At 36.7% G+C, this 24787-nt stretch overlaps 5 protein-coding genes across 8 annotated transcripts in view; 2 read left to right on the plus strand and 3 right to left on the minus strand.

Moving 5' to 3' along the window:
* Positions 1-24787, plus strand: part of LOC116031004 (putative pre-16S rRNA nuclease) — a 518904-nt gene that overhangs the window by 288690 nt on the left and 205427 nt on the right. The gene's annotated exons all lie outside the window — the stretch shown is intronic.
* LOC116030974 (ankyrin repeat protein SKIP35-like) lies at positions 212-5203 on the plus strand. Its single transcript, XM_031273383.1, has 4 exons — positions 212-302; positions 559-1571; positions 2955-3387; positions 4270-5203. The coding sequence occupies exons 2-4, from the start codon at positions 922-924 to the stop codon at positions 5062-5064; spliced, it is 1878 nt and encodes a 625-aa protein (XP_031129243.1). The 5' UTR covers positions 212-302; positions 559-921; the 3' UTR covers positions 5065-5203.
* Positions 5422-9212, minus strand: LOC116030992 (queuine tRNA-ribosyltransferase accessory subunit 2-like). Its single transcript, XM_031273412.1, has 10 exons — positions 8963-9212; positions 8638-8812; positions 8357-8515; positions 7729-7822; positions 7294-7364; positions 6885-6936; positions 6479-6527; positions 6264-6407; positions 5869-5988; positions 5422-5782 (listed from the first exon to the last, which is right to left on the minus strand). The coding sequence occupies exons 1-10, from the start codon at positions 9160-9162 to the stop codon at positions 5650-5652; spliced, it is 1197 nt and encodes a 398-aa protein (XP_031129272.1). The 5' UTR covers positions 9163-9212; the 3' UTR covers positions 5422-5649.
* On the minus strand, positions 10763-17828 carry LOC116030976 (methylenetetrahydrofolate reductase 2-like). 2 transcript variants are annotated; one of them, XM_031273386.1, is made up of 11 exons: positions 17188-17828; positions 17035-17095; positions 15195-15277; positions 14927-15100; positions 14134-14307; positions 13933-14033; positions 13704-13815; positions 12885-12965; positions 12621-12798; positions 11139-11473; positions 10763-11035 (listed from the first exon to the last, which is right to left on the minus strand). In XM_031273386.1, the coding sequence occupies exons 1-11, from the start codon at positions 17629-17631 to the stop codon at positions 10952-10954; spliced, it is 1827 nt and encodes a 608-aa protein (XP_031129246.1). In that variant the 5' UTR covers positions 17632-17828; the 3' UTR covers positions 10763-10951. The 2 variants fall into 2 exon arrangements, with proteins under 2 accessions (XP_031129246.1, XP_031129245.1); XM_031273385.1 differs by lacking the exons at positions 17035-17095; positions 17188-17828 and adding exons at positions 15404-15464; positions 15557-16195.
* LOC116031000 (Golgi to ER traffic protein 4 homolog) lies at positions 18950-24597 on the minus strand. 2 transcript variants are annotated; one of them, XM_031273425.1, is made up of 13 exons: positions 24375-24597; positions 24121-24204; positions 23846-23925; positions 23667-23745; positions 23152-23233; positions 22355-22511; positions 21786-21876; positions 21458-21541; positions 21244-21290; positions 20343-20471; positions 19829-19913; positions 19622-19702; positions 18950-19424 (listed from the first exon to the last, which is right to left on the minus strand). In XM_031273425.1, the coding sequence occupies exons 2-13, from the start codon at positions 24172-24174 to the stop codon at positions 19407-19409; spliced, it is 987 nt and encodes a 328-aa protein (XP_031129285.1). In that variant the 5' UTR covers positions 24175-24204; positions 24375-24597; the 3' UTR covers positions 18950-19406. The 2 variants fall into 2 exon arrangements, with proteins under 2 accessions (XP_031129285.1, XP_031129284.1); XM_031273424.1 differs by having other exon boundaries at positions 24121-24224; positions 24375-24596.

The following is a 24787-nucleotide window of genomic DNA, read 5'->3' on the forward strand; positions in this document are numbered from 1 at the left end:
TTTTTTTTTTTTTTTTTTTTTTTTTTTTTTTTTTTTTTTTTTTTTTTTTTTTTTTTTTTTTTTTTTTTTTTTTTTTTATACATATTTTGTATAATGCAATATAATATTGCAATGGGACTCCACACTCCACAGTCCACAGTTAAGATTCTCTCCCTCTTACATCAACTTACCAAACTACTAAAATAATATTTTAAAATTAATTAAAAGAGAGAGAGAGAGAGAGTAAATGCATAGTATACACCCAACCATCCAAAGGAATGAAGAACCACAGCCTCTCTCTCCCTCACCAATGAATCAGAAAGGTGATTCTCTCTCATCTCTTTCCACATATATTCTGCACTGCTTTTTCTGTTATTTTCTCTACTTCGTTACATTTTTCGTTGGTTTTTCTTCCGGGTAAATTTCAACATCTATTCTTGCTACTACGTTTTGTATGTGTTTTTTTTTTCTTTTCATTTTCTTTGCTTTGGATTTACGTTTATTGAATCTCGGAGTCGATTCTTTGTTTTTACTTGTGTTTAATGGGTTGGATGATGTTTCTTTGTTATTTTTTTTTAGGTTCAACTGTGGATTCGATTGTTTGGTAGTCAGAAAGGGGCTTCCTTAGGGTTCTGATGATGAAGATGCCGGTGGTTCCGGTGGTGGTGCTTCTCATCTGAGCCCTTTTTCCCTTGCTGCTGGGATTTTTGTTCTTCTTTGATCCTTCAATTCCCTTCTTTTTGAGGAATCCAGGTCATTTTTACGCTTCACTTTGATCTCAAATCCTCCGGGGGTTTCTGTTAACTTTGCAAGGGTTTGTGTGAAAGTTGTGATTTAGGGGACTATATTTTCCCTTTAATATGGTTAAGAGTGTTATCTGGAAGAAGTGATTCTTCTTGTCTTTGCCTAGCTTTGGGTGCTTGCTTTGTTGGACGAAACAAAATGGAAGAAGATAAGGGAACATACCTGGTGGAGAATCAAGACCTGAATTTGATTGCTGAGGATAATATGAGGGAGCCTCACTGCTATGGAATGGAAGTGGAAACTGGAATCTCGGGTATGAGTGGCCAAAGTTTTGTTTCCGACACCGAGAAGGGTGAGGGAAGCAATGGCAATGTGGTTTTTTCAGGACAAACCCCTCATGTGGGGAAAGATTTTAGAGGACCAGGAGGACCTTGCATTTCTGGTGTTAAGAAACATAAATTCAGACAGGCTGATTCTGATCCTGAACCTGGTAAAAATGAGAAATCTGGGCAAGAAAAGAAGCTTAGTAAACAGGACAGGATTGAGCTAGGGAGGTCATTTCAGGACGCTGTGACTTCCCATGATTGGGCGCATGCAGAGAGTTTGACTTTTTTGGCTGATCCACAAACTCTTAATGATGCATTATGCATTGCTCTGGATTCAATCTGGTTTTTGAGTACACAGGAGGAGTTGTGTGGTATTACTGGGTTAATTAAGAAGATTATTTCAAATGGTGCTTATGACTTTACTCGAGCAGCCCTCAGGACTTCATTCCTTGCTTCCTGTGTTTGTGCTTGCCAAAGTCGAACGATGAGCCTTTCTGATACTGTAACTGTAATGGCACAAAGGTAGTATCCTGATATCCCTGTGTCTGTGTTTTACATCATGATGATTATTATTTTATTATTATTTATTATTATATATATTTTTTTTAACTAAACCCAACTATTATTATGAAAATGGAAATTGATACAAAGAAAGAGGTCCACATGGACCAAACCCTCAAAATAAGGTAGGGACAAACCCGTCAAAACAACTCAGTGTAAATGGTAAGTGAAAGTAATCATGCGGCCCGACCTCACACGGACATCAACATTCTCCATCAGCAGACCACCCTCACTCTTAACATCCCCCACCCAACCATCATCCTTTGAATACTCTGCCTCCTCAAAATGACAAAATCCCACTTGGCATCATCAGACATTACTTGTGGGCTAAGAAGCTCATCCAACTCTTGCTCCAAATATCTCCTCGGAGCCTTGCGTAAAGTGCCTGCTTGGCTCCGGTCCTATCTCCAGTCTCAGATAAAAGAGAGCTAGAAGCCTTATCCTCATCCACGACATCCTTCCCTTTACGGATTAGAGGATACCGAAGGAATTGATGCTTTGGTATTAAGCACATGAGTAAATTCTTGGGCTATGGAGGGTGAAGACGGGATTTAATTGAATAGACATGGGCTGATTGCCTGACTAATTATGTTAGGGGTATTTCTATCTTGGGCCATAGGAGATAAAGAACGGGCATTTAATTGAGAAGAATTGGAATCCCATATCTTCACCCTCCATAACATCCTTCCCTTTACGGATTAGAGGATACCGAAGGAAATGATTCTTCGGTATTAAGTGCATGAGTAAATTCTTGGGCTATGGTGGGTGAAGACATGGCCTTTAAATGTTAGGGGTATTTCTATCTTGGGCCATAGGAGATAAAGACTGGGCATTTAATTGAGAAGAATTGGAATTATTCCCAACTGTGCCGTGAGAGACAGAAGAAGAGTTTTTATAGGGCTAAAGGAGAATTTGAAGGGCTAATTTGAGCGTGTTTTACATGATTGAAACTGGCATTTTAGTCATATGAAGTAGCACCGAGTATCTGCACAATTGACAAAGGAAGTGCACATAGCTTTCATAATATCTACTCTTTAAATGTTGGTGTCTAGTCAAGTTTAGTAAAAAATATTGCCCATTTTCTTTACACCTCTTCAAAATTGAATTGCCCTATTTCGATTGAGTTAATTTTAAGATTTTTTGGTGCAATTAAGTGGTGGAAAAGTTAATTGTACTCTGTTCAGTGGAGTTAATTTTAGGATTAGATGCCAGCTTTTTTATTATTATTATTATTATTATTATTGAAAATAGCTTTTGATGCTAATGTTCTCTGTACTTACCCTTTTCTATTTATTTTTTTTATGTTATGTTTTTCACCTGGACATCTATGCTCATCCTCAACAGGTTGCAGGAACGATTGCAAGAATGCAATGGAGATGAAGTTTTGAAGGCAGAAGCTGGTGCAAAGGTTCAGAAATTCACTGAATGGGCTCTTAAATGTATAGGTTTCCATTCGCGTTGCCAAGGAAACAGGGATAGGGTAGGTCATAACTCAGCTGCTGAGATAGAGTTGCAGTTATCTGCTTTCAAGACCTTCCTAGACCTTGCTGGGAACAACCTTACAGGAAAAGACTTCACAGAAGCTTTTGATGCAGCATGTTTCCCCCTTACTCTCTTCTCTAGCTCATTTGATCCTGGCTGGGCATCTGGTATATCAGCAAGTGGTATCCAGGGGTTACTGGGGATGTTAGTGGAGGGTGGTGCTGACAATGTTAATCAGTGTTTTCTTGAAGCTTCACGTTTTGGTAGCACAGAGCTTGTACGCATTTTGTTGCAGGTAAGTGTTATTACCCTGCTAAGCCTATTTATTGTGTCCATTAGTGCTCTCTATCTTTTGGTGACTCAAAGTTATTAAGGAAAATTCGTGTAGGAATAGTAGGATACCTTTTTACATGAGTTAAACTCATTGGTTGCCCACACCCATATGATGTGCATATAATTCTGTGTAAAGACAAACAAGTGCTTAAGCAGTATTTGTTAATGTAATTTTGAGACAGCCTGAATATGGAAAGCAGACTGATAAAATGGGATGCAGGGAGTTCTCTTTTTCTTTGGGTGGAGGGATTTGTTATATAAAGGTTATTAGTGTTTTTATACCTTCTATATTTTGAAGTTGAACTCCAGAAAGCAGTGTATGCTATCTACATGCAGAAATCATTGGGATAAAAGAGAAATTATACAGTTTCAGGCTATACCAATCTGTTGCAGAAAATCATGGCCCTTGCATGTTGAGCCCTTGACACATCACTGCAAATCATATCTCTTATTATCTGTCTTTATTATACCTTAATTGAGTAGTTGAGTAGTGGTTCATTTCTGGTCAGGATTTCTTGATCCGACTTCCTGTGGTTTCTCTAATTTATTCCTATCCTTTCATATTTCTTTTATGTTCTGGCTAGTTTATACTGGAAGTAATGATAGAGGCTTGTATTTTTTTCTGGGAAGAGCCAGCACATTCTAATCTCTAGTCATTTCATGGCTTGAACTGTGCTATTTAATTGATATTTTTTCAAACTTATGACCTTGTACTTGGTATTCTTTTGGGAATTTATTCAATTTTGTTGTCTGGGGTTTGTTTCCGGATCAAGCTTATTTATGTGCTGTTATACATGACATCCTCCTTACATATATGTTGTTGCTGTCGTATTTACTTGATTAGATTGCTCAAAGGAACAGCCTGGATGTTGATGTTGATCTGGCGTTAGGATTTGCTTCACATTATTGTAAAATAGGAACCATGGAATGTTTAGTGGAAGAAGGGAATGCGATGGCTTTCTTGGGGCCTTTAATGAGAGCAGCAGAGAGGGGTTGCATGCAGGTTGTTGAGTGGTTTGTTAAGAGGGGGTGCAGAGACATGGAACTGTGTCTTGCCCTCACAGCTGCCACATCCAGCAGTCAGGTCAAGGTGGCGGCATATATCCTTCCACATGTCCCTCAACATACTCTCGCAGCCCTCAGCATTGAGATTCTCAAGGCGGCTGGTGAGCGAAGTAGCGGGTCCCTTGATGGGGTAGCCTTTCTTCTTAGTTCAGACTTCCTTGGCGATCCTGCTGCTACTTATGCTGTTGCGGACAGCATAGCTAGGTCCGAAGACGAGGCTGTAGCTCCAGAGCTTAGGTCTTTTCTTCACGAGCATTGGTCAGAAGCAGCAGCGATAGAAGGGAAGAGGCAAGGTCAAGAGCATTACCTGAATCTGGTGCGGATTATGAACTTGGGTGAGTCTCCAATCTGTTTGAGGGATCTTCCATCTCCACTGAGGATTGCAATAGCATACCTGCCTCTGTATAGGGAGTGTGTGAAGGCAGGAGGGTGCTTGCTATCACAGAGGCTTAGAGGACAGCTTGTGGAGGCGGCAAAAAGGCTGAGTGGAGTCACGCTTGAAGATGCAAGGCAAGGAAGAGAGTTACTGGGCATTTTAGAGCATAATCTTCCTACATTTTTGCTAAATGCATAAATTAACTACCTACCATGGAGAGAGATGGAATGGAGTAGAAGAACTAAAGTAGCAAGAACAAGTTGTATTTGAGGTTCAGGTTTTGAAAGAAATTTTCATCGAATTTTATTTTAATAATACAATAGTAGTTGGGTTCAAAGGTTAGAAAGCTGGGTGGAGAGTGGGGACAGGACTATCATGATCATGATGTACAGTAGTAGAATGTTTTCTTTTAGAGATAAAACCACCAGCTGGGAGTTCTGTAAGTGGAAATTGAACACAAGTATGAATATGAATATAAATATAATTAATTTTCTAAGAATACAAGAACACCACATCAATTCTATCTTTTTTGAGCTTCAACACAACAACCCCTTGTTTTTCGCTACTAAAATGTAAATATACGAGTAACTTCTTCAATGAACAAAATTATATATTTTACAACTGCTAAGTTTCAGTAACTCAAAAACACACAAATTGGTTTGGTTTGGTACTTGTAATCTCTTGTTTTACTCCGTCTAAATCAGCTCACTAGTAAAATAGATGTTACCAATATGTTATCTAAAATTGCAATTTCATCGACCTGGCATCTCCAAGGAAACCTGTTCAAGCTGATGCACTGGCAAAAACATGGTTGAGCCTATTCCTGATGAACTTCTCCCGGTATTGCTCAAAGGTTCCTTCCTTAATTGCCTCTCTTATGCAGCGGAAGAATCCCAGATAATGGTGTGTGTTGTGTCTGGAAAATGAAGGTCAACTTGAGTTTAACATACCACAAATCATCAAATGGTTAAAAATAAATAGAAGGAAGAGAGATATTCATACATTTCCAATAGAATCTGAGCCAACATTTCATGAACATTAAACAGGTGATTAATGTATGCCTTTGTATGATTTTGACATGTATAACAGTTACAGCTGTCAACAATTGGTGATGTATCCTTCCTGCAATGTCAAAGTAAGAACAATACATTAAATTGGGAATTATAACCACAGAGCATGAGTACCTAATCAAGGAATAGCTTCATTCATCTTTTGCCTTCTTGCTTGTATTCATATTGCACCATATAGCATAATGCTATCAGTTGATTCTGATAAATCCAATCCTCAATATAATTCTTAGACTTACCTTATGCCAGCTATAAGTTCAATACAATTTTTTTTGCCTCACCATACATAAAGTGAGACTAAAAAATCTTCTAGAGTTACCATATCCACACCTGTAAATAGTTGCTTTCAGGTTGATCTTTGTCTCATCACAGCCTGCATCACTACTACTTGGCTGATAATCAGTTTTATGTCGTTCAGTTCTCTCAAGTGGGAAGGTGAGTGCAAAGCCGCCAAGTGTCAGATGATAGATGTAACTGCCAAGCAATTCTGATGTCAAGAGAAAGCAGGAGGAAAGGAAAATGATGAATTCAAATTTCTCACGTACGAGGAATCAAATAGATCAATGCCTGCTGCAACTCCCTGCAAGACCTCTTCTGCAAGAAGGAAAACTTGTATCCATTTAACAACAGCATCTACAAGAATTGAAATAATCCTGGCAGCCATACAGGCTGGAGAAGTTTGAACTTAAATATTTGAGATTTAGCAAACATGTCAACATTGGTATTATAGTTTAAGAACAAATCAATATACATGTGTGTGTGTTGAAGGCATTTGCCTACACCCTAAAACCTAGTAGTCCTGGACTTTCAGGATCTCTTTAAAACAAATTGTAATGTTATGATTGGTTGATGCATACCAACTAACAATGAATATATATTTGGCCGTTATCAGGGGTGGAGGATAGAGGAACTGCAAATGAAATTGGTGATAGAAATGCAAGTATTAAATACCTGGAAGTTCAAGCCCACATATCTGCCGTGGCTTTTCCTGTGGTAACGATTCCTGCAATAAGACATCGTAAGCCAATCTGAAAGCAAGGAATCTTTATCACAAGCAAATATATTAACCAATCAGCCCAATATTTTTAAAAGGGTGAATAATTATGTAAACAAACCCTACAAGTTGAGCATAGCATATCCAGTGCATTTGATGTCAAAGGGTTCTTGGAGTTAAGAGAAAATTGCATGTTAACTAGATTTCCACAATATAGAGGGTCAACTTTCCAAAGCAAGTCTCTTTGCCGGCTAGGGTCACAGGGCGAGGAGAAAACCTCGTTAAAAGAACTTTCCAAAGCAAGTCTAATTTATAGGCACAATCCTGAAATGAATGAGGAGCAGTAGTAGCAAAAAGGAGCTATACCGTAACAGCACTAAGAAGAGCAGTGCGTTCATCCATACTCTCTCCTAATCCAAAGCCACCAATCCAATAGCCTGCATCATATGTAAGAATATTAATTATATGATTACAAAACTATGAGCGTCGTAAATATATAGAAACCAATATTTATTTTTGCTTGAGTTTGGATGGTGAGATCGTCAAATGACAAACAGTAATGACTTCATTGCAATACATGCTTTTATTTGAAAAGGGAATAAAAGGAGTAAAGTAGATCTCCCATCTCCTTCAGTCAAGATTAGTAAAGAGGTTATAAGACAAGAAGGCCATATGATACCAACTGTAAAAACATTTGAACACATAACAGAGAACATTGACTTTAATAATACAGCATACCGAAAAATTGACTTACAAAATCTAGCTGTGACCCTAAAAAACAAGAATATAGAACATAAATACCCGACACATTTCGCTTAGCTACTTCTTGAGCACAACGCCGTCTTTCTTCAATGCTAGAGCCTCCAACAATAGATCCAAAAACAGTTGCACCTGTCTATACCTCACCAGTTATAAAACACTTCATGTTTTTTATCAGTTCATAAAGGTATCATAAGTTCAAGGGCAATTGATCATTCCATAAATGAGATTTACTATGCGGATATTGTAATTTAGAGCTTGCATGTCAATAATGAATCACAGAGTTTCCTTATATGAACACAACCAAATGAACCATCTTTTTTTACAGTCTTGAATTATAAAATAAATTAGCCTAACATGATTACGATTCTGATGCAGAACTACTAATTAAGAAGATGAAGCAAACAATAATTCAGAACTCAGAAGAAGTAGAAAAGCTGAATGTAATAGAAAAAAACCTAAAACCAGGCAAAAAGTCACAGCAGGTTATTGTAGTCATTGTGTAAACTGACAAATGGAGATCCTGCTCTATGTGCTAAAGATAAAAAGCTTATACATTCCACTAGTACATAATTTACTAATGTTACTTGCCTAAGGCCACTCCATGAAAACATTAAACATGTACTGAGAGAGGTTATATTTATACTTTACAAAAAAAAAAAGGTTTTACCAAATTTAAAGTGAGACAATCATCAAGCCATCTCACAGTTCGATCAACGGATATTCTATTCCTCTTGTCCGAAACCCAAGCAGGCACCTCATCAGCTAAAGTGGTCCACAAATTTGGCATCATAGAAGAAATCATTTCCATGTATGCAGCAGGTTTTATCTGCAAAAAAAAAAAAAAAAAAAAAAAAAAAAAAAAAAAAGTGAATTTTATTCGTCACATACAAATAACTCAAACCGTACGGAAGGATTAATTGCATTGCAGAAAAGCGGGAAGAAAATTACCAAACTACGACCACAGGGAGTTTCGAAAGATGCTCCGGTCCTGTTAGTGCTTGTGTGCTCCGGTATAGAAATAATACAATCCCTGGGCACGGCTGCGAATATACGGTCATTTAAACCGAGCATCTGGTGTAGTCCTCCAATGTCGGATATGGTTTTGTTAGAGACGCATTCTAAGCTGGAAAAGGAGATAACAAACTATTCAATCCATTTCTACCTGTAACTTGTAAGGGGCTAGAAATCCAATACAAGCAAAACAGCAAACACCTAGCATGCAAAAAGAGTGCAAGAATACATAGAAAGAGAGAGAGCGTAGGGTGTTACTTACAAGTGAAGGGGACTAAACTGGAGGAGATGAGAATCAGGCGAAGGGAGAGAGGGGAGGTGATCGGGAGGAATGAAAACGGGCAGGCCCTTGCGAGTGGTGAGGAGAAGAGCTGGAGTTTCAATGGAGTAGGGGCAGCTACCCAACTGTAAAACTCCTACCCGAGCTTTTCCGCTGCTCAAAGCCTTCACCGCAAACTTCATCTCTTCACTACTTCCTTACCCGCCGGCGCCGCCCGCTCTGTTCTTCTTTGCCGCTTTTGCGTCCCAACAATGTCCCATTGGGCTTTATACCACTATATACTAGTTATTTTGAGCCAAGGTTTGAACTCAGTATTCAAATTATAATTTTAAAATGTTGTTTTTAAATTAATATAGTTATACTTTAAAAGTCCTATTTGATAAATATGAAATTCTATTTTTTTAATATATTTCGTATATCATATTCAATTAATAAATGAAACGTATTAATTTATTATACACAGTATGATTTAATTTTTTTATATTGGTTAATATAATTTAATATTAGCAAATGATATATTTATATTTCCCCTCACATTATCTTCTCAAATATTTTGAAAGTGGTATTTTTCTTTTATGTTAAAATGACATTTGAACAATTTGATGGACACAGTATACTACCCCTCCTACCATACTCCTGGTCAATATATGTCTTGGTGGCTAAGGGAAACTGATACCGACTAGACACCCGGTTTGTCCGAGCGTAAGGCATCGATGCAGTTTGCACAACCTAAGTGTTGATCCTGACCAATAGAGATCGGAACGAGTCTCCCGACCAAGGCCTCACCAGAACTGACCGAGAGTCGCACTATAACTCCCATGTAGTGGGTGGTCAAGAATCTTGGTCCACGTGGCCCATTGAGGCGTCGTTCCCGAGCCTCCCCGATGCATGTTCAACACGTGTCAGTCATTTTGGGCTCCCGACATGTTCCCCTTCCTACCTCTATAATACCACACTTATTGCAAGGTATGAGGACTTTGGCATCCTATTTGACACACATAAGCTCGAGACCCTCTGACTTTGGCATAGTTACCCGAGCTTTAGGACTTAAACCAACAAGCAGACTAAAGAAAGATTTTGTCGTGATCCTGCCTCGGTACTTATACGTATTAGTAGGAACTGACGTATTTACCACATCACAATTAAAATAAATGACAAAATGTATATTTTTAGCCACTTTTCTTTTTCAACTCACTCAATATGTATCATACTATGAGATTTGATACTGATTACTATGTTTGATTACATACTTTTGTTATCATTCTATTGGATTCAAATCTTTAAGTAACTAATAACTATAAACCTCATTACCATTTTGTTCTCATACTTGTAAATAATGGAATAAAAAATGAAGAAAATTTTTTTAATCAAAAGGTCATTACTCATGTATTAAATACGAAACTTTAATATATATATATAGAGAGAGAGAGAGAGAGAATCAGGATCAAATAAGAACCTGTCTTTCCGTACAAATGTGGAACTACTTGCAACTTGTAATGCCTAATTGTACAACTAAAAAAAAATATCAAAACACACCGTAAAATTTTTACACTCCTTAGTTTCTTCTATTACAAAAGAAGATGATAAATAGTTGTAATAGTAGCAGTTATAAAGAAGATCTAGTCTTTTTTTTTTTTAATTATCTTAAATTTTGAAAGAAATATTGAACAAACTCTTGGCATTTGAACTACTTATTACAATTTACAATTTAGTGGCGGTTTTTGGAGGAGAAAATTTATCTTATATCTTTCTTTCTTTATGGAAAGATAAACAAATTGTAGATAAAAGAAATAAGTTGGGCATGCAAGTAGGAAGGCCTAAAATTCATAATACATTATAGACCTGAGAATGTAATCTCATATAACTGTTTTCATTCAATACTAGAAAACAAACAAGAAAATGATGTAGCATTGAAGAGACATTATATGAGCAAACTGCACCGCATAGGACATTATAAGATTGCTACTCATTTCAGATATCCTTAAAGATTGCAAACAAATCGCCATTGATGTAATCATTATCAACCAAACTGACCAAGAAGTGTGTGTTCCGAACCTGCAGGGATGGATAAATGATATGAAGAACACATTATTATTTTCCAGATTGATAGTAAATGGAGGAGAATATGAGATTGATGAGCATAGATGAAGAGACATACCTGTTCAAGTACTTTCCTAGATGGATCAGTCTCAGGGTATAATTGCGCCCAGCCCTTTGTCCAGAATTCAAAAGCCTCATCTTTCCATATCACGAAGCTAGCAGGATCTACAACTGTTGGTTGAATTATCTCTTTTGCTGGGAAGACCCCCCATGTTACAGCATTAACATCAGTTTGACTGACATTTGAAATCAAAGTTCCTTCTTTATTTACTGCCAGATATGTAAGAGAGGGGAAGGCTTTGCATTTCTCAACTAGAGCATTCAACTTCTGTCCAGAGCAGAAAAACTCCAAATATGCCTTCTGATACACATATCCACCAGGTCCACCCCATCCTGCAAATGGAAGTTACTCTCATCAAAAGAATCCAATTAACCTTTTACACACCCCATCTTGCAAATCACCTATAAACAAACTCGTGTAAGCTTTACTGTTTTTCTTAACCTCTTAGGGGTTCCCGATGGGGAGAATCTAGAAAACTTCTAATGCAGCCATTGAGTCACTGTTTGTAAATGGGAACAACTGAGAAAGTAAAGTGAATCTCCTAAAAAATATATTCTAAAGGGAAATTAGTAACCAAACCCAGGTCAGTTTTGCTGCTTCTTGAACCAAAACCAAACCCAGCACAACATGGTTTCTTTTTTTTTTTTCTTTAGACAAACATTTTTTAAAATAAAAAATGAGCAAAAGATGTTTCACAAATTGGCCACAAGCATAAACCACTGGAAAGAGAGGAAACCAACTTATCCCCTTTCTCCCTTTGCATCCACAATTTAACATAAAATAATTACTCACTTTCCAGCCTTAAAGTTGTAGAAATATTTAAGTAATCCTAAGGCACCAACTGATCCATTCTGCTCCCTTCACGTCCACGATTAAAACTATAACAATTACTCTCACTTTCCAGCCTTAGAGTTGTAGAAATATTTAAAGTAATCTTAAACACCAACTGATCCATTCTGCTCCATGCTCTACCTGATCCCTACCTCATTAGGCTGGAATGCAAATTTACAATGCAGTCTTATTGTCATTTCCTTGAGCCCTTGCCCTTCTTACTCTAGTCTAGTCAAGTAATTTATGAGGTTGTAACATATCATAGAACACAAGGTTTTATAAGACACTACTGAAGACAATAAGGCATACCTTTTAGTTATATTATTTTAACCAAGTCCTATGGATACATAAAACCATTCCTCTCTCTACGGATTAAGTTGGTTTCACTACAAAACCATGTCTCTTTCTATGTAAAGCTAAGCACTCTTGGAGGCTTGGAGTAATTTAGTCTAATAAAGATTTTTTTTTTTTATATCTACACTTCTAATAAACATGCAAGAGCCAATATTATAGGTATTTTCCTCTTTTTTCATTTGATAAGTGCAATTATCTATTATCTATTCTATTATGTTAAGGAACGAGGATTATAAAATGTGCTTGTACGGAATGCTTGCCCATATTTGAAAAGCTAAAAGTGATCACTCTTACCAACAATAGGGGAGTCCGATTTTTGTCCATTAACCGCTGGTTGGCTGTTGATGGTAAGGAACCCTCTCAGGTTAACAGTTCCCAACTGTTCATTAATGATTTGTGTTTCTGGCTGAAGACCATCCAATTCAGACCACGGATTGCTTCTCAACTTTCCAAGAGCATATTTGGAAAATATCTGATTTTCATAAGCACCAAAATTAATTGGGAAGCCAAAAACATATAAAATGTCAGGTTAAGGCAAATTCCATCTGAAAAGCATACCTCGCAAATGTCGTCAATGTTATTCAAAGGAACCACCCATTCTTCATGAAGCTTCTTATCACGTGTACGTGGTCGCATGAACTGTTAAAAGAGTTACAATATCACTGAATAATAAATAAATCCAAATTACATAATTGAAATAAACTCAAGCAAAGGGTTTGAGAGGCAGGGAGAAACTGGGCATTTCATTGTGTAGGAGTAGGAGTAACCGTAGTCCCCATACCACTCGTTTCAAGAAAAACACAGTAACATTATAAAGGTGAATGCATGCTAGTGACTCAGTGTTAATGAAAGAACACTAAACCATAGAAACAGTGAATGAATATCAAAGGATCTTATCCAAAAGACTGCCCTTAGGATCCATTTTGGCTGTTTAGAACTTTCTTTTTTGCCCTTTCAGGGTATACTTTGAGGAATTGTCAACATTTCCACCCATGGGGTGCAAACTTTTCCTTGATCTGTAGCATATCACCCAAGAGCAAAGAGATTAGATATATCCATGGGATAGGGTGAGGCATTTGCATTTATGAATGCTGCCAAATGTCCAGTCCAAACCAAAGTGAAAACATGGCAAGCCCATTCATGGAAGCCAGAGGGATTCCCTTCATCTGATGAAATTGTATTTGTTATGGACAAGTCTTGCTGCTCATGCAATTTATTAGATTTGCTTTGAATAATTATTCACTCTCTTTTGTGATATATGCAAACTTTGAAATTCCATAATCTCAGCCAACTTACATGCCATCTCATTTGAAATATAGGTCCAACAAGAAGTAAAAACAGATCACTAAATGACTGAACATAAGAGTTCATTTTCACCTGATGGTTGGAAGGTGCTCCATATGATGCATTGCGAGAATCACCCCATCGGCCATGTGGATATTCATCCCAGCCTATGGTTCTGGTTATGTAGCTTTTTGGACGATTGGCCCTATCATTGGCAAATGGCAATAAATATCAGATGCTGTCCACAACTGGGGGAATATTTTGCCAATGAAAAACAATTGCACGGTGAATGATATTTGTCCTCAGAAGTTCACATGCTTACCAGAATATGGGACGGACATCTTCTTTTACACGAAAAACATTTGTGGGGCGTCTCCAAGGTAATGACCTTGAAACTTTGGTCTCTTCTATTACACCAAGATTCTGCATGCAAACTCTAGCATTATCCAACTGTTCACTTTGATTGAAGATCATTTCATTAATATTAAATCAGAAGCAACAAAGTTTGAAAACTAAAACCAACCATAAGTATTGCCAATGCAGATTTCTCCATGTTTAATGTATAAAGATGTATTGTTTTAATCCCACTAGCCAGAATCTTCTTGCACATCTCAGTTCCGAGGTGAATTCCATAAGCTTTCACAGCTTCTTCATTGTCCTTAATGGGTTCCAGCGCAGCCATAATTTCAGGTGGAATCTGCAAAGCATCATAAGAGAATCTCAAGTGTCAGAATGACAGTTGAAATGGCCATCAGGTGCCTCTCACACACTAGTGTAAATCATAAAATGAAGACATAAAATTGCAAGTTCTTCATACTATGGTGATTGGCAATATGCAGGGCAAACAAAACTAGAGGCTACACTCTACAGGATATATTGTATCATGTAAACCCTTTATCCTGTTATTATTACTATTATTATTATTATTATTATTATTATTATTACTATTATAACTAACGATTTTTGTTCAACAAAAAAAAAAAAAAAGAAAGAAAGAAGAAGCTTATAGTAGCTTTTAATAACTGTACAGAAGATCATTTATCATTTTATCCTGTTCCACCACTAAATAGCAGATAATCCAGTTAATTGTATTGGATGCAAGATTGATAAGCAGGAATGGCGATAGTAGGAGGAGTTTCAGTGAAGTGTAAGCTTTTCCGTTGTTTTACTTGGGCATTACATCCTGAAGATGCTTATAAATGAAAACTCTTTGATATTGAGAAACAAGTTCCAGACTTTGAAGTTCATTGACATGAGTATCATCAAAACTTGTAAAAGAAAGTATGCAATCTAATACCTCGGCACTAAAAGCATACCTTGGTTTTGCAGAATCCAGTCATACGCAAGAAGCCCTTGTAATTGTTGATGGGCATAATACCGGGAACAATGGGGCATTTTATCCCAATTTGACGACAATCGTTGACAAATTTGAGGAAGATATCAGTGTCATAGAAGAGCTGAGTAATAATGAGGTCTGCTCCGGCATCAACCTTATAGAGTGAGTACATAAATGCACTACCGTCAATATTACTAGATTGGTAGTTATGAATGCAAGAAATCAGGTAGGAGATAGATAAGCAAAACCTTTCTCTTGAGGTAGGCAAGGTCATTCTGGTAGGCCTCTGGAGTAGCAAGTCCAGTAGGAGAGATAACATCAGGGTGTGCCTCTGTTGGGAAGAAGATCAGAAGAGCAAAATGAAGAAGTATTTCGAATAGTGAATTGAATCGGAGCGGAGCGGAGTGTTATACTATGTATTCACAGAAGAGATTTGTTTGTTTGGCAATTGGCATACCGGGATAACCAGCGACAGTAATTCCGAAGTAGTCCCCGTATTTGTCACGAATGTGCTTCACCTGGAGAAGGAATGAGGAGAAATAAGAATAGAAGGAAAGAGAGAGACAAAGAGTCAAACACATTGTATGCGGATAGAGTGAAGAGCACCGACGAGATCTAAAGCGCAGGAGAAGCCACCGTCGACCTGGACGAACTTGTCCTGGCCGTGAGGGGGGTCGCCGCGGAGAGCAAGGACGTTCTGGATGCCGTTGGACTTGATGGTGTCGAGGGCGTGGTCGATCTTGTGGACGGGCATGTTAGTGCAGGTGAGGTGCATCATGGTCTCGACGCAGACCATGTTCTGCATCCGGTTGGCGATATCGAGGGTGAGATCGGCGGTGGAGCCACCGGCGCCCCAAGTGATATCGCAGAAAGTAGGGTTATGAACCACCATTCGATCCATCCGCTCGAACAAGTTGTCCACACCATCCTCAGTCTTGGGAGGGAAGAACTCGAAGGAGAAAACCACATTGCCATGAGGAGCAGTAGTGCCGTTGCAGCTGCCCTCCTCGGCACTGACACTCACACACCCCCGGATCTTGTCGATCACCTTCATTTCTCTTCTCACTCAACTTCAGATCAGATCAGATCGACCACTAACAACTCAATGCAACGGAGGGAGTTATGCAGCCAAAGCTTAAGCCACACTTCTTCTAATACTATCCAATCCCTACCAAACACCAGCCTAGTGGCCAGTGGACTACAGTACTGGGGAGGGGACCGACACCGACCAACCATCATCAACTATTTTCACATGTGCTTTACAAATTCTACGCTGAGAGGTCCCGCGAACCAACTCCCAAACCACCCAACTACCGCCATCCAATTTCGTAATTTCACGTTTATATATACTACTGTATTTCCTAACAAATCGAGTTTTTTAAAATAAAATATTTTAAAAATCATATTATAATATTCACTCTTTAAATAATTTGTTTAATATTTAATTATGATGCAAAGTACCTTATGATTTGTTGAATAGATAATGTAAATATAATGTTTTTTCTGTTAATGTTGTACTATAATTATAAATATAATGTTTTTTCTGTTAATGTTGTACTATAATTATAGAGTGCGCCAGAAAATCGACTGAGTGGAACGAAATTTATAAAATATCAAATAGTCATAATAAGGTTAAAATACAAAATACATTATAAATTACAATATAATGTTTTTGATAGATTACATTAACTTGCACTCGAGTGCACTACGAAAATACAAAATACATTATAAATTACAATATAATGTTAAAATACAAAATACATTAACTATAATATATATTTTACTTGCACTTGAGTGCACTACGAAAATGCTACCGTGTTTTTTTTAAATAGTATTTCTGATCCGTTAGATTTTGACAAATAAACGAGTGCAATAAATATTTTCTCTCCTAGACACGCGTTCTCATTTCATCCGTTTCACATATATATATATATATATATATATATATATATATATATATATATATATATATATATATATATATATATATATATATATATATATATATATATATATATATATATATATNAGCGGAGTGTTATACTATGTATTCACAGAAGAGATTTGTTTGTTTGGCAATTGGCATACCGGGATAACCAGCGACAGTAATTCCGAAGTAGTCCCCGTATTTGTCACGAATGTGCTTCACCTGGAGAAGGAATGAGGAGAAATAAGAATAGAAGGAAAGAGAGAGACAAAGAGTCAAACACATTGTATGCGGATAGAGTGAAGAGCACCGACGAGATCTAAAGCGCAGGAGAAGCCACCGTCGACCTGGACGAACTTGTCCTGGCCGTGAGGGGGGTCGCCGCGGAGAGCAAGGACGTTCTGGATGCCGTTGGACTTGATGGTGTCGAGGGCGTGGTCGATCTTGTGGACGGGCATGTTAGTGCAGGTGAGGTGCATCATGGTCTCGACGCAGACCATGTTCTGCATCCGGTTGGCGATATCGAGGGTGAGATCGGCGGTGGAGCCACCGGCGCCCCAAGTGATATCGCAGAAAGTAGGGTTATGAACCACCATTCGATCCATCCGCTCGAACAAGTTGTCCACACCATCCTCAGTCTTGGGAGGGAAGAACTCGAAGGAGAAAACCACATTGCCATGAGGAGCAGTAGTGCCGTTGCAGCTGCCCTCCTCGGCACTGACACTCACACACCCCCGGATCTTGTCGATCACCTTCATTTCTCTTCTCACTCAACTTCAGATCAGATCAGATCGACCACTAACAACTCAATGCAACGGAGGGAGTTATGCAGCCAAAGCTTAAGCCACACTTCTTCTAATACTATCCAATCCCTACCAAACACCAGCCTAGTGGCCAGTGGACTACAGTACTGGGGAGGGGACCGACACCGACCAACCATCATCAACTATTTTCACATGTGCTTTACAAATTCTACGCTGAGAGGTCCCGCGAACCAACTCCCAAACCACCCAACTACCGCCATCCAATTTCGTAATTTCACGTTTATATATACTACTGTATTTCCTAACAAATCGAGTTTTTTAAAATAAAATATTTTAAAAATCATATTATAATATTCACTCTTTAAATAATTTGTTTAATATTTAATTATGATGCAAAGTACCTTATGATTTGTTGAATAGATAATGTAAATATAATGTTTTTTCTGTTAATGTTGTACTATAATTATAAATATAATGTTTTTTCTGTTAATGTTGTACTATAATTATAGAGTGCGCCAGAAAATCGACTGAGTGGAACGAAATTTATAAAATATCAAATAGTCATAATAAGGTTAAAATACAAAATACATTATAAATTACAATATAATGTTTTTGATAGATTACATTAACTTGCACTCGAGTGCACTACGAAAATACAAAATACATTATAAATTACAATATAATGTTAAAATACAAAATACATTAACTATAATATATATTTTACTTGCACTTGAGTGCACTACGAAAATGCTACCGTGTTTTTTTTAAATAGTATTTCTGATCCGTTAGATTTTGACAAATAAACGAGTGCAATAAATATTTTCTCTCCTAGACACGCGTTCTCATTTCATCCGTTTCACATATATATATATATATATATATATATATATATATATATATATATATATATATATATATATATATATATATATATATATATATATATATATATATATATATATATACACACGCGCAAGCGTCATTCTGGCAATGGACTAACGGAGGACATTGGATATTGCTGATTTTTTAGAAATCATTCTGTATCCAATCCACTAGTTGCGAACACTCTAAGTGGATACATATTGAATCGGAGTAAATTTGGCGGATTATTGCTCACCATGCATTAAAATTATAGTGAGCAATAAAATTATAGTCAAAATTCATGATACGCTCTGCATTTGGAAACAATAATAAATTGAAAAACATGAATTTCGATTGAAATTCTATTTCAGTAAACCCTTAAAAAAAATGAAGGCTAAAGATATTTACTGGGAAATACACTTAGACGAGCATCATTAATCATTATAAACAATTTTAGTTAAAAAGCAAAGATTTTTTTCAGGCGTCGGTGGGCACATAGCCATAAAATTTTAGATAATCTATAGCTTTTTGCTGGCAGTTGGAAAGCAATATGTCGGTGGGCACAGAGCCACAGAAATCAAACAAAAGGACATAAAGACAGACAAAACTAGGACTAAGCTAAAACCCCAAATCCACTCCAGCTCCAGCACAATTGTAACCAAATTCTTCTGTATCAGAGAAAGTGCATTGCATGTTTTGCATTATAGAAACACAAAAAGAATGACGTTTCGCATAGAATTATAAGCCAAGTGAAAGAACAAAACCGTCAATACATAAATGGCCCACCATTTAGATGCAGACACCCCCTGCTGCATATACATATTGAAGTCAACTGCACTGCACATGATTTCAAGGAACCAACTGCTGTCGTAGCTCATTAGCAAACGCAACTCAAACACTCATATCGCCTATTCACCTCCCATCATCTGGGAATGGGGACACAATAAGAAAACCGTGTGATGAATTAGGATTTGAAGGAGATTTTTCATCAGCATTAAGATTTAAGATAGTGTTTGTTTCGCGGGTTTAGAGCCCGGGAATGAGAATAAAAGTGATTTAAAATACCCATGATTGAACCAAATACCATCTAAAGTTTAAGCATCTCAACAGGAATTAAAGTTACCTTAAAGATATCTCCAAACATCCCCTGCAGTGGACTCTGGCGTCGTAATCCATAAAACTTCTCTGCTATTTCATCTAACAACTACACAGCAAGTATAGCATCAAGATAAATGAGGCAAATAACTGCAAGCTTGATCTGACCCAAGCATGTTTTAACCAAAATATCTAATAGATGGAAAAAGTATTTCAAGTAGGAGATATTGCAGACCTCATAAAATGTTGGTTCTCTTTCTATACTGGCCTTGTAGACCACCCTCAACTTATTAAACAGAGGGATTGCATCTCTCTGCAACCTGCATTATAATTATAATTCAAATGCAGTAGCAAACAGCTCTTTAGACTCTAAATTGCCAAATACAGAGAGGAAAAGGAGTTGATGGTCTAATTCATTACATAGGTAAAAAGAACATTAAGTAGATTACATAAAAAGCACAATGCTCTCATAATCAGATGGTACTAGAGGAAACTGACACCTTATAAGTGGAAATTTCTATAATTACTACGCTATTTTGCAACAAATATAGCTGGGAATTAAAAAGAATTCAACCATAAAAATTAAAAATTAAAAACAAAACCTAAAAGAATTAGCGTAGTTGTCTTCACACCAAATTCTAAGTGGATGAAGCATAGCATTTGAGACAATTCTGCAAGAAGGTCTTGAAAGAAACCCTTGTTTTATAAGAAATTTGGAAGAAAATAATGATAAAATGTAGTCAACTTACGTCAGAAGAAGATAACCGATGAACTGCATTAATTCTGATTCAGGAAACTCAAGCTCCTTAGAGCTGACTTGTTTTTTTATCTCATCCATAAGATAGTTGGCATCTCGTAGGTTGCCCAGGGATAAGTACCTAGCAGTAAGAAAAAACCACAAGTAACCAATCTTGATTGCATATAAATACAAGGAAAATTCTTCTATGCCAATCCATAACAAACTAACAATGCCAGATACAAAAAATTGAAATTTTTTGAAAAATTACAAAATGAACCCCATCGCTTACTATTTTTAGTATCCGACATTGTTACAAAATCAGTAAGGAAGTGGCTCCCATAAATACAATAGAATAATAGCTGTGAGATTCTTGAATAGAGTCACTTCCATATATTCTGTATCTTTAACATAAATGTTAGGCGTTAGTTACATTCCCACTGACACTTGGTCCTCTTAAGTTCTATAGGTGAAATCGATCGATCACCTAATACTTATGGCATCAAGCATGATGCCCAACACACGGCACTATGGCAGTACTGCATAGTTAGTTTCCCATAAGCAAATTGATCCTGCTATATTTTAAACATGTAAAACAGAACATCAAAAGTTCACAGTAAATTACCATGTCCTATCTAACATTTAGGGAAGATTAAAAAAAATACTCATTTTCTTCACAAATCTCAAACATCATCTCTCATTTCACAAGACTGGATGTAAGAATAAACATATGAAAGGGAATAGCAGCACACAAAGTTCCGTAAGTACAGTGCAAACATTCTAAAATTTTAAAAACTGAAAATGTAAATCGTAAAGTTGAGAATATACAGAAATTCATGCCAAAGAACTCTGGTACCGAAGTTCAAAATACTGCAGCCAGAGTAGCAAGATCAGTAAGTAATGTTCATACTTACATTAAAACTGCCCGAGCAATAGCCAAATCATCTTCTCCAGGGTAACACTGCATATCGAGAAATACAATTCACATGTGTCCATCAAACAAATCATTAAGAGAAAATGAGATTCTTCATATAATAAATAACATATCAACAATTTTATGAAGTTTATAGCATTTTCTCAGCTGAACCTATAAAAAGAAATTTTAAATTGAAGAAGATGAAGTCTAACCTTGCCCATGAAACTGATAACAGTTGAAGTGAATTTCTTCGGATTCTTCCCTCTGACAAAATGGAAAGATACTTTACCCATGTCCTATGAACCATAAATATGTTAGATACAAGATGAACAAGAAGCATTAATATATTACTCTGTATTTCATACTAATTTTGCATGTCCAGTGGAGCTTTAATCAAAGAAATTAGCAATAGCTAACTGAACAGAATCACCATAATATGTCAATAATATATCAATTATACATATATACACACGCACACAAATATATGTATATATTAGAATGAAGTGCAAAAGAAGAAATGAACCAGTACTAGAAACGCACCACCTCAGGTGACTCTGAGAATATATATTCGGCCAACATGTCATGAAGCTCTGGAGATCCATACTTATGTGCTCCAAATTCAGAGGACCACCTGAGGGAAAAGTTTAAAGAGTCATTTGCATACATTATAGAAAAGAAATAATCAACAAATAGGTCCAATCCCAGCCCCTAATTCATCATCATACTTTAAGAACAACCATTTGAACCATACCCTGATCCATTAACCCATATTTGTGTCAGGGTATATTACAGTAATCCAAGCCTCCAACAAATAATAATAATAATAAACCAGATACGTAGTATTTAATATCCAGTGTATTCACTATTCTCTGTATTTTTTATGACTCTATGTCCTCATAGATTAAATAGATAATACGGAGTACTTATTCATCAATGAACTTTTTCTGTTGACCCATTACCCACACACACACAAAAGAAGAAGAAGAAGAAGAAGAAGAAGAAGAAGCAAATTCCTTGATGTATTTTCCCAGTGTTTCTGATGAACTGCCTTAAAATGTTATTCATAGGAACACTCATGTATGCACCCATAGAAAGATTTAGAGACTTACTTGAGGGCAGCTTTCAAAAAGGATGTACAAGCCTCTACTCGTGTTTTTGCTGCAGTGAGGGCTTCTGCAACTTTTTGCATGTCATCATCATCAGCTAGCTCCAAATTTTGTGGCACTGTAATTCTAGGAAACTTCTTGTAGATTTTCCTGATGCGGTCTAAAGATTAAAATATGTCATAACCAAGTGCAAAACCAAAACATTTAGAAGTTCTTCAAGAGCCACATCAATTCAATATATGATATATGTGGCTCAGACATAAATAAAAGTGACACAATATTTCGGAGAGGAGTTTGATTTAACAAAAAGTGCAAGGCTCTTGATAGATGCACTATTTACTGTGGGTAGATTTTGCAGTTACAATTTGTGAAGAGCATTTGCAGTGACAATCTTACTTCCTCAAACCGAGGGAATATATTCATGTTATAACTAATACAGGTCCGCAGAAAGCAGAAAACTTCACTTTAGAGCATTCTTCTTTGTACCACTCTTTAAAAGAAGAATCCCCCATGTTAAAAAAAAAAATTGTTGCCTCACTTTCTTTCAGAAATTGCTGAGAGAGGGAAAATTGCAACTTTCAAGTGACAAAAGCCAATTTTAAATACTTTTTGACACAATGGTATATGGGGTTGGGGGGATCATACATTGTTCTTCCCTTCTAAAGTACTAAGAGAATACCAGTTGAGATAACTAGCCCATGATAAATCAGAACAATCATATTAGACACAAATAGGAAGTATAATGCATGAAAGAAAATACAAAGATTTACATTAGCTTGATTCACATAAGAAATACTAACCAAGAGTGTCATCATCATAAGACAAGTTTCCTCTTACAAGGGTTTCCACAAACAAAACAGCAAGCTCCCCTCCACAGGTAACCTACATGATGAAGAAACCAAATGCAATTCATTTTGAAAAGAAGTTATTTGCAGGGTAAGGATTCTTTTCATATCCTACTCGTTTTCTGATTTCTACACCTTTATCTCTAGTTTGTGCTATTCAGATGGTGAAAATCCCCCCTAAATTGAATGCTTTTCACAACCTTTGGTTCTTAAAAGGCTTAATACTAACGATTATAGCCATGCTAGAAAGCTAACTAAACCTTCATATGGATGTCTGTACAATGTGCTTGAGGTATAATAAGACTAATAACAATTTTATCAAGTTGATAACTCCAGTCCTCATTTATCAGTTTCATTATAGAAAATTGTTTTTCCAATCAATAAAGGCCCTTGCAGGTTACACATTTCAAAAGGCTTGTGCTAATTATTAATCAAACTGATAGCAAATATGTAAGTGAGAAAAGTATAACCTGTTCAATTTCCAATTGTGCACAGGCCCCATACTGAAGAAAATCCAATGCATCAGAAAACCTCTCAGCGCCCACATATCTGGAACAAACCAGTAAATGTCGTTAATTCAAGATGTGATCAATAATAGAGTATTAGAGTAAAAAGAATCTAAAAAAAGGAGAAATGTCAGCAATGGAACCTGGCACTAATAGACTTAAACATCTGCTGAGCTCCATAGTAGTTTCCATCTTTCAGAACCTTGTCCAACTTGTCAATATTCTACAATCTCGACCAACAAAAAATTAATACTAGCACTACACGGAAAAAAATAAAATAAAACTACTAGAAATGAAGTTTCCCACATATCCAATCAATGGGAAAAACCATAAAATATCAAATTAAGAATGAAGAAGAAAAATGTCTAGAAAATTGAAAATGACAGTAGAGTAGGATTAGATTGGATGGGTTATTTACCTCCTGAGCAGGAGGGAGTATGGCTCGCCTGACCCTCTCTCGCAACATACTCATAGCCCGTCACTTCACAGCTTCTCACTGGGACTGCCACAAACCGGCAACCTCTGAATCACAAGTTCATCAATTTATATTTATTATATATACTAGCATCTAATTAATGCCCAATTTAAATACCAAAGATAATGAGAAATAGAATTGGTAAAATTGATTAACGCATAAATGACAATAAGTAAAGTATTGCATGTGATCAAAACCTGAGATCCGGTTGGTGTGAAAGGAGATATAGATTTGTTCTTCAAGTCTGTCTTAGAGGGTTTGTTGTCTCATGCTAAAGAAAGAAACAGAAGGGGAAGGGAATTAGGAAAAAATAAGAATTCAGGAAAAGAACAAAGACACAGACGAGCAATGGAAGAAAGGGAAAAAGACGTGAACAGTGAAGATGTCAAAGAGAGACAAGTTTGTCCTAGGGCACCTGTTTCTGTAGAGAACATGTTATAGACAAATACGGAGACCGGAGTACTCTAATTTATCCCCTTTCATTTTTATTTATTTATTTTTTTAATGTAAAATACAACCTCAAACTTTCCATGAAAGTGTAATTAACCTGTTAAATTTTTAAAAATGCAATTAAATTCATAAATTTATTATTTTTGTGCATTAAAATTTC

Source organism: Ipomoea triloba, chromosome 9 (assembly GCF_003576645.1).
Source record: "Ipomoea triloba cultivar NCNSP0323 chromosome 9, ASM357664v1".
Taxonomy (NCBI): Eukaryota; Viridiplantae; Streptophyta; class Magnoliopsida; order Solanales; family Convolvulaceae; genus Ipomoea; species Ipomoea triloba.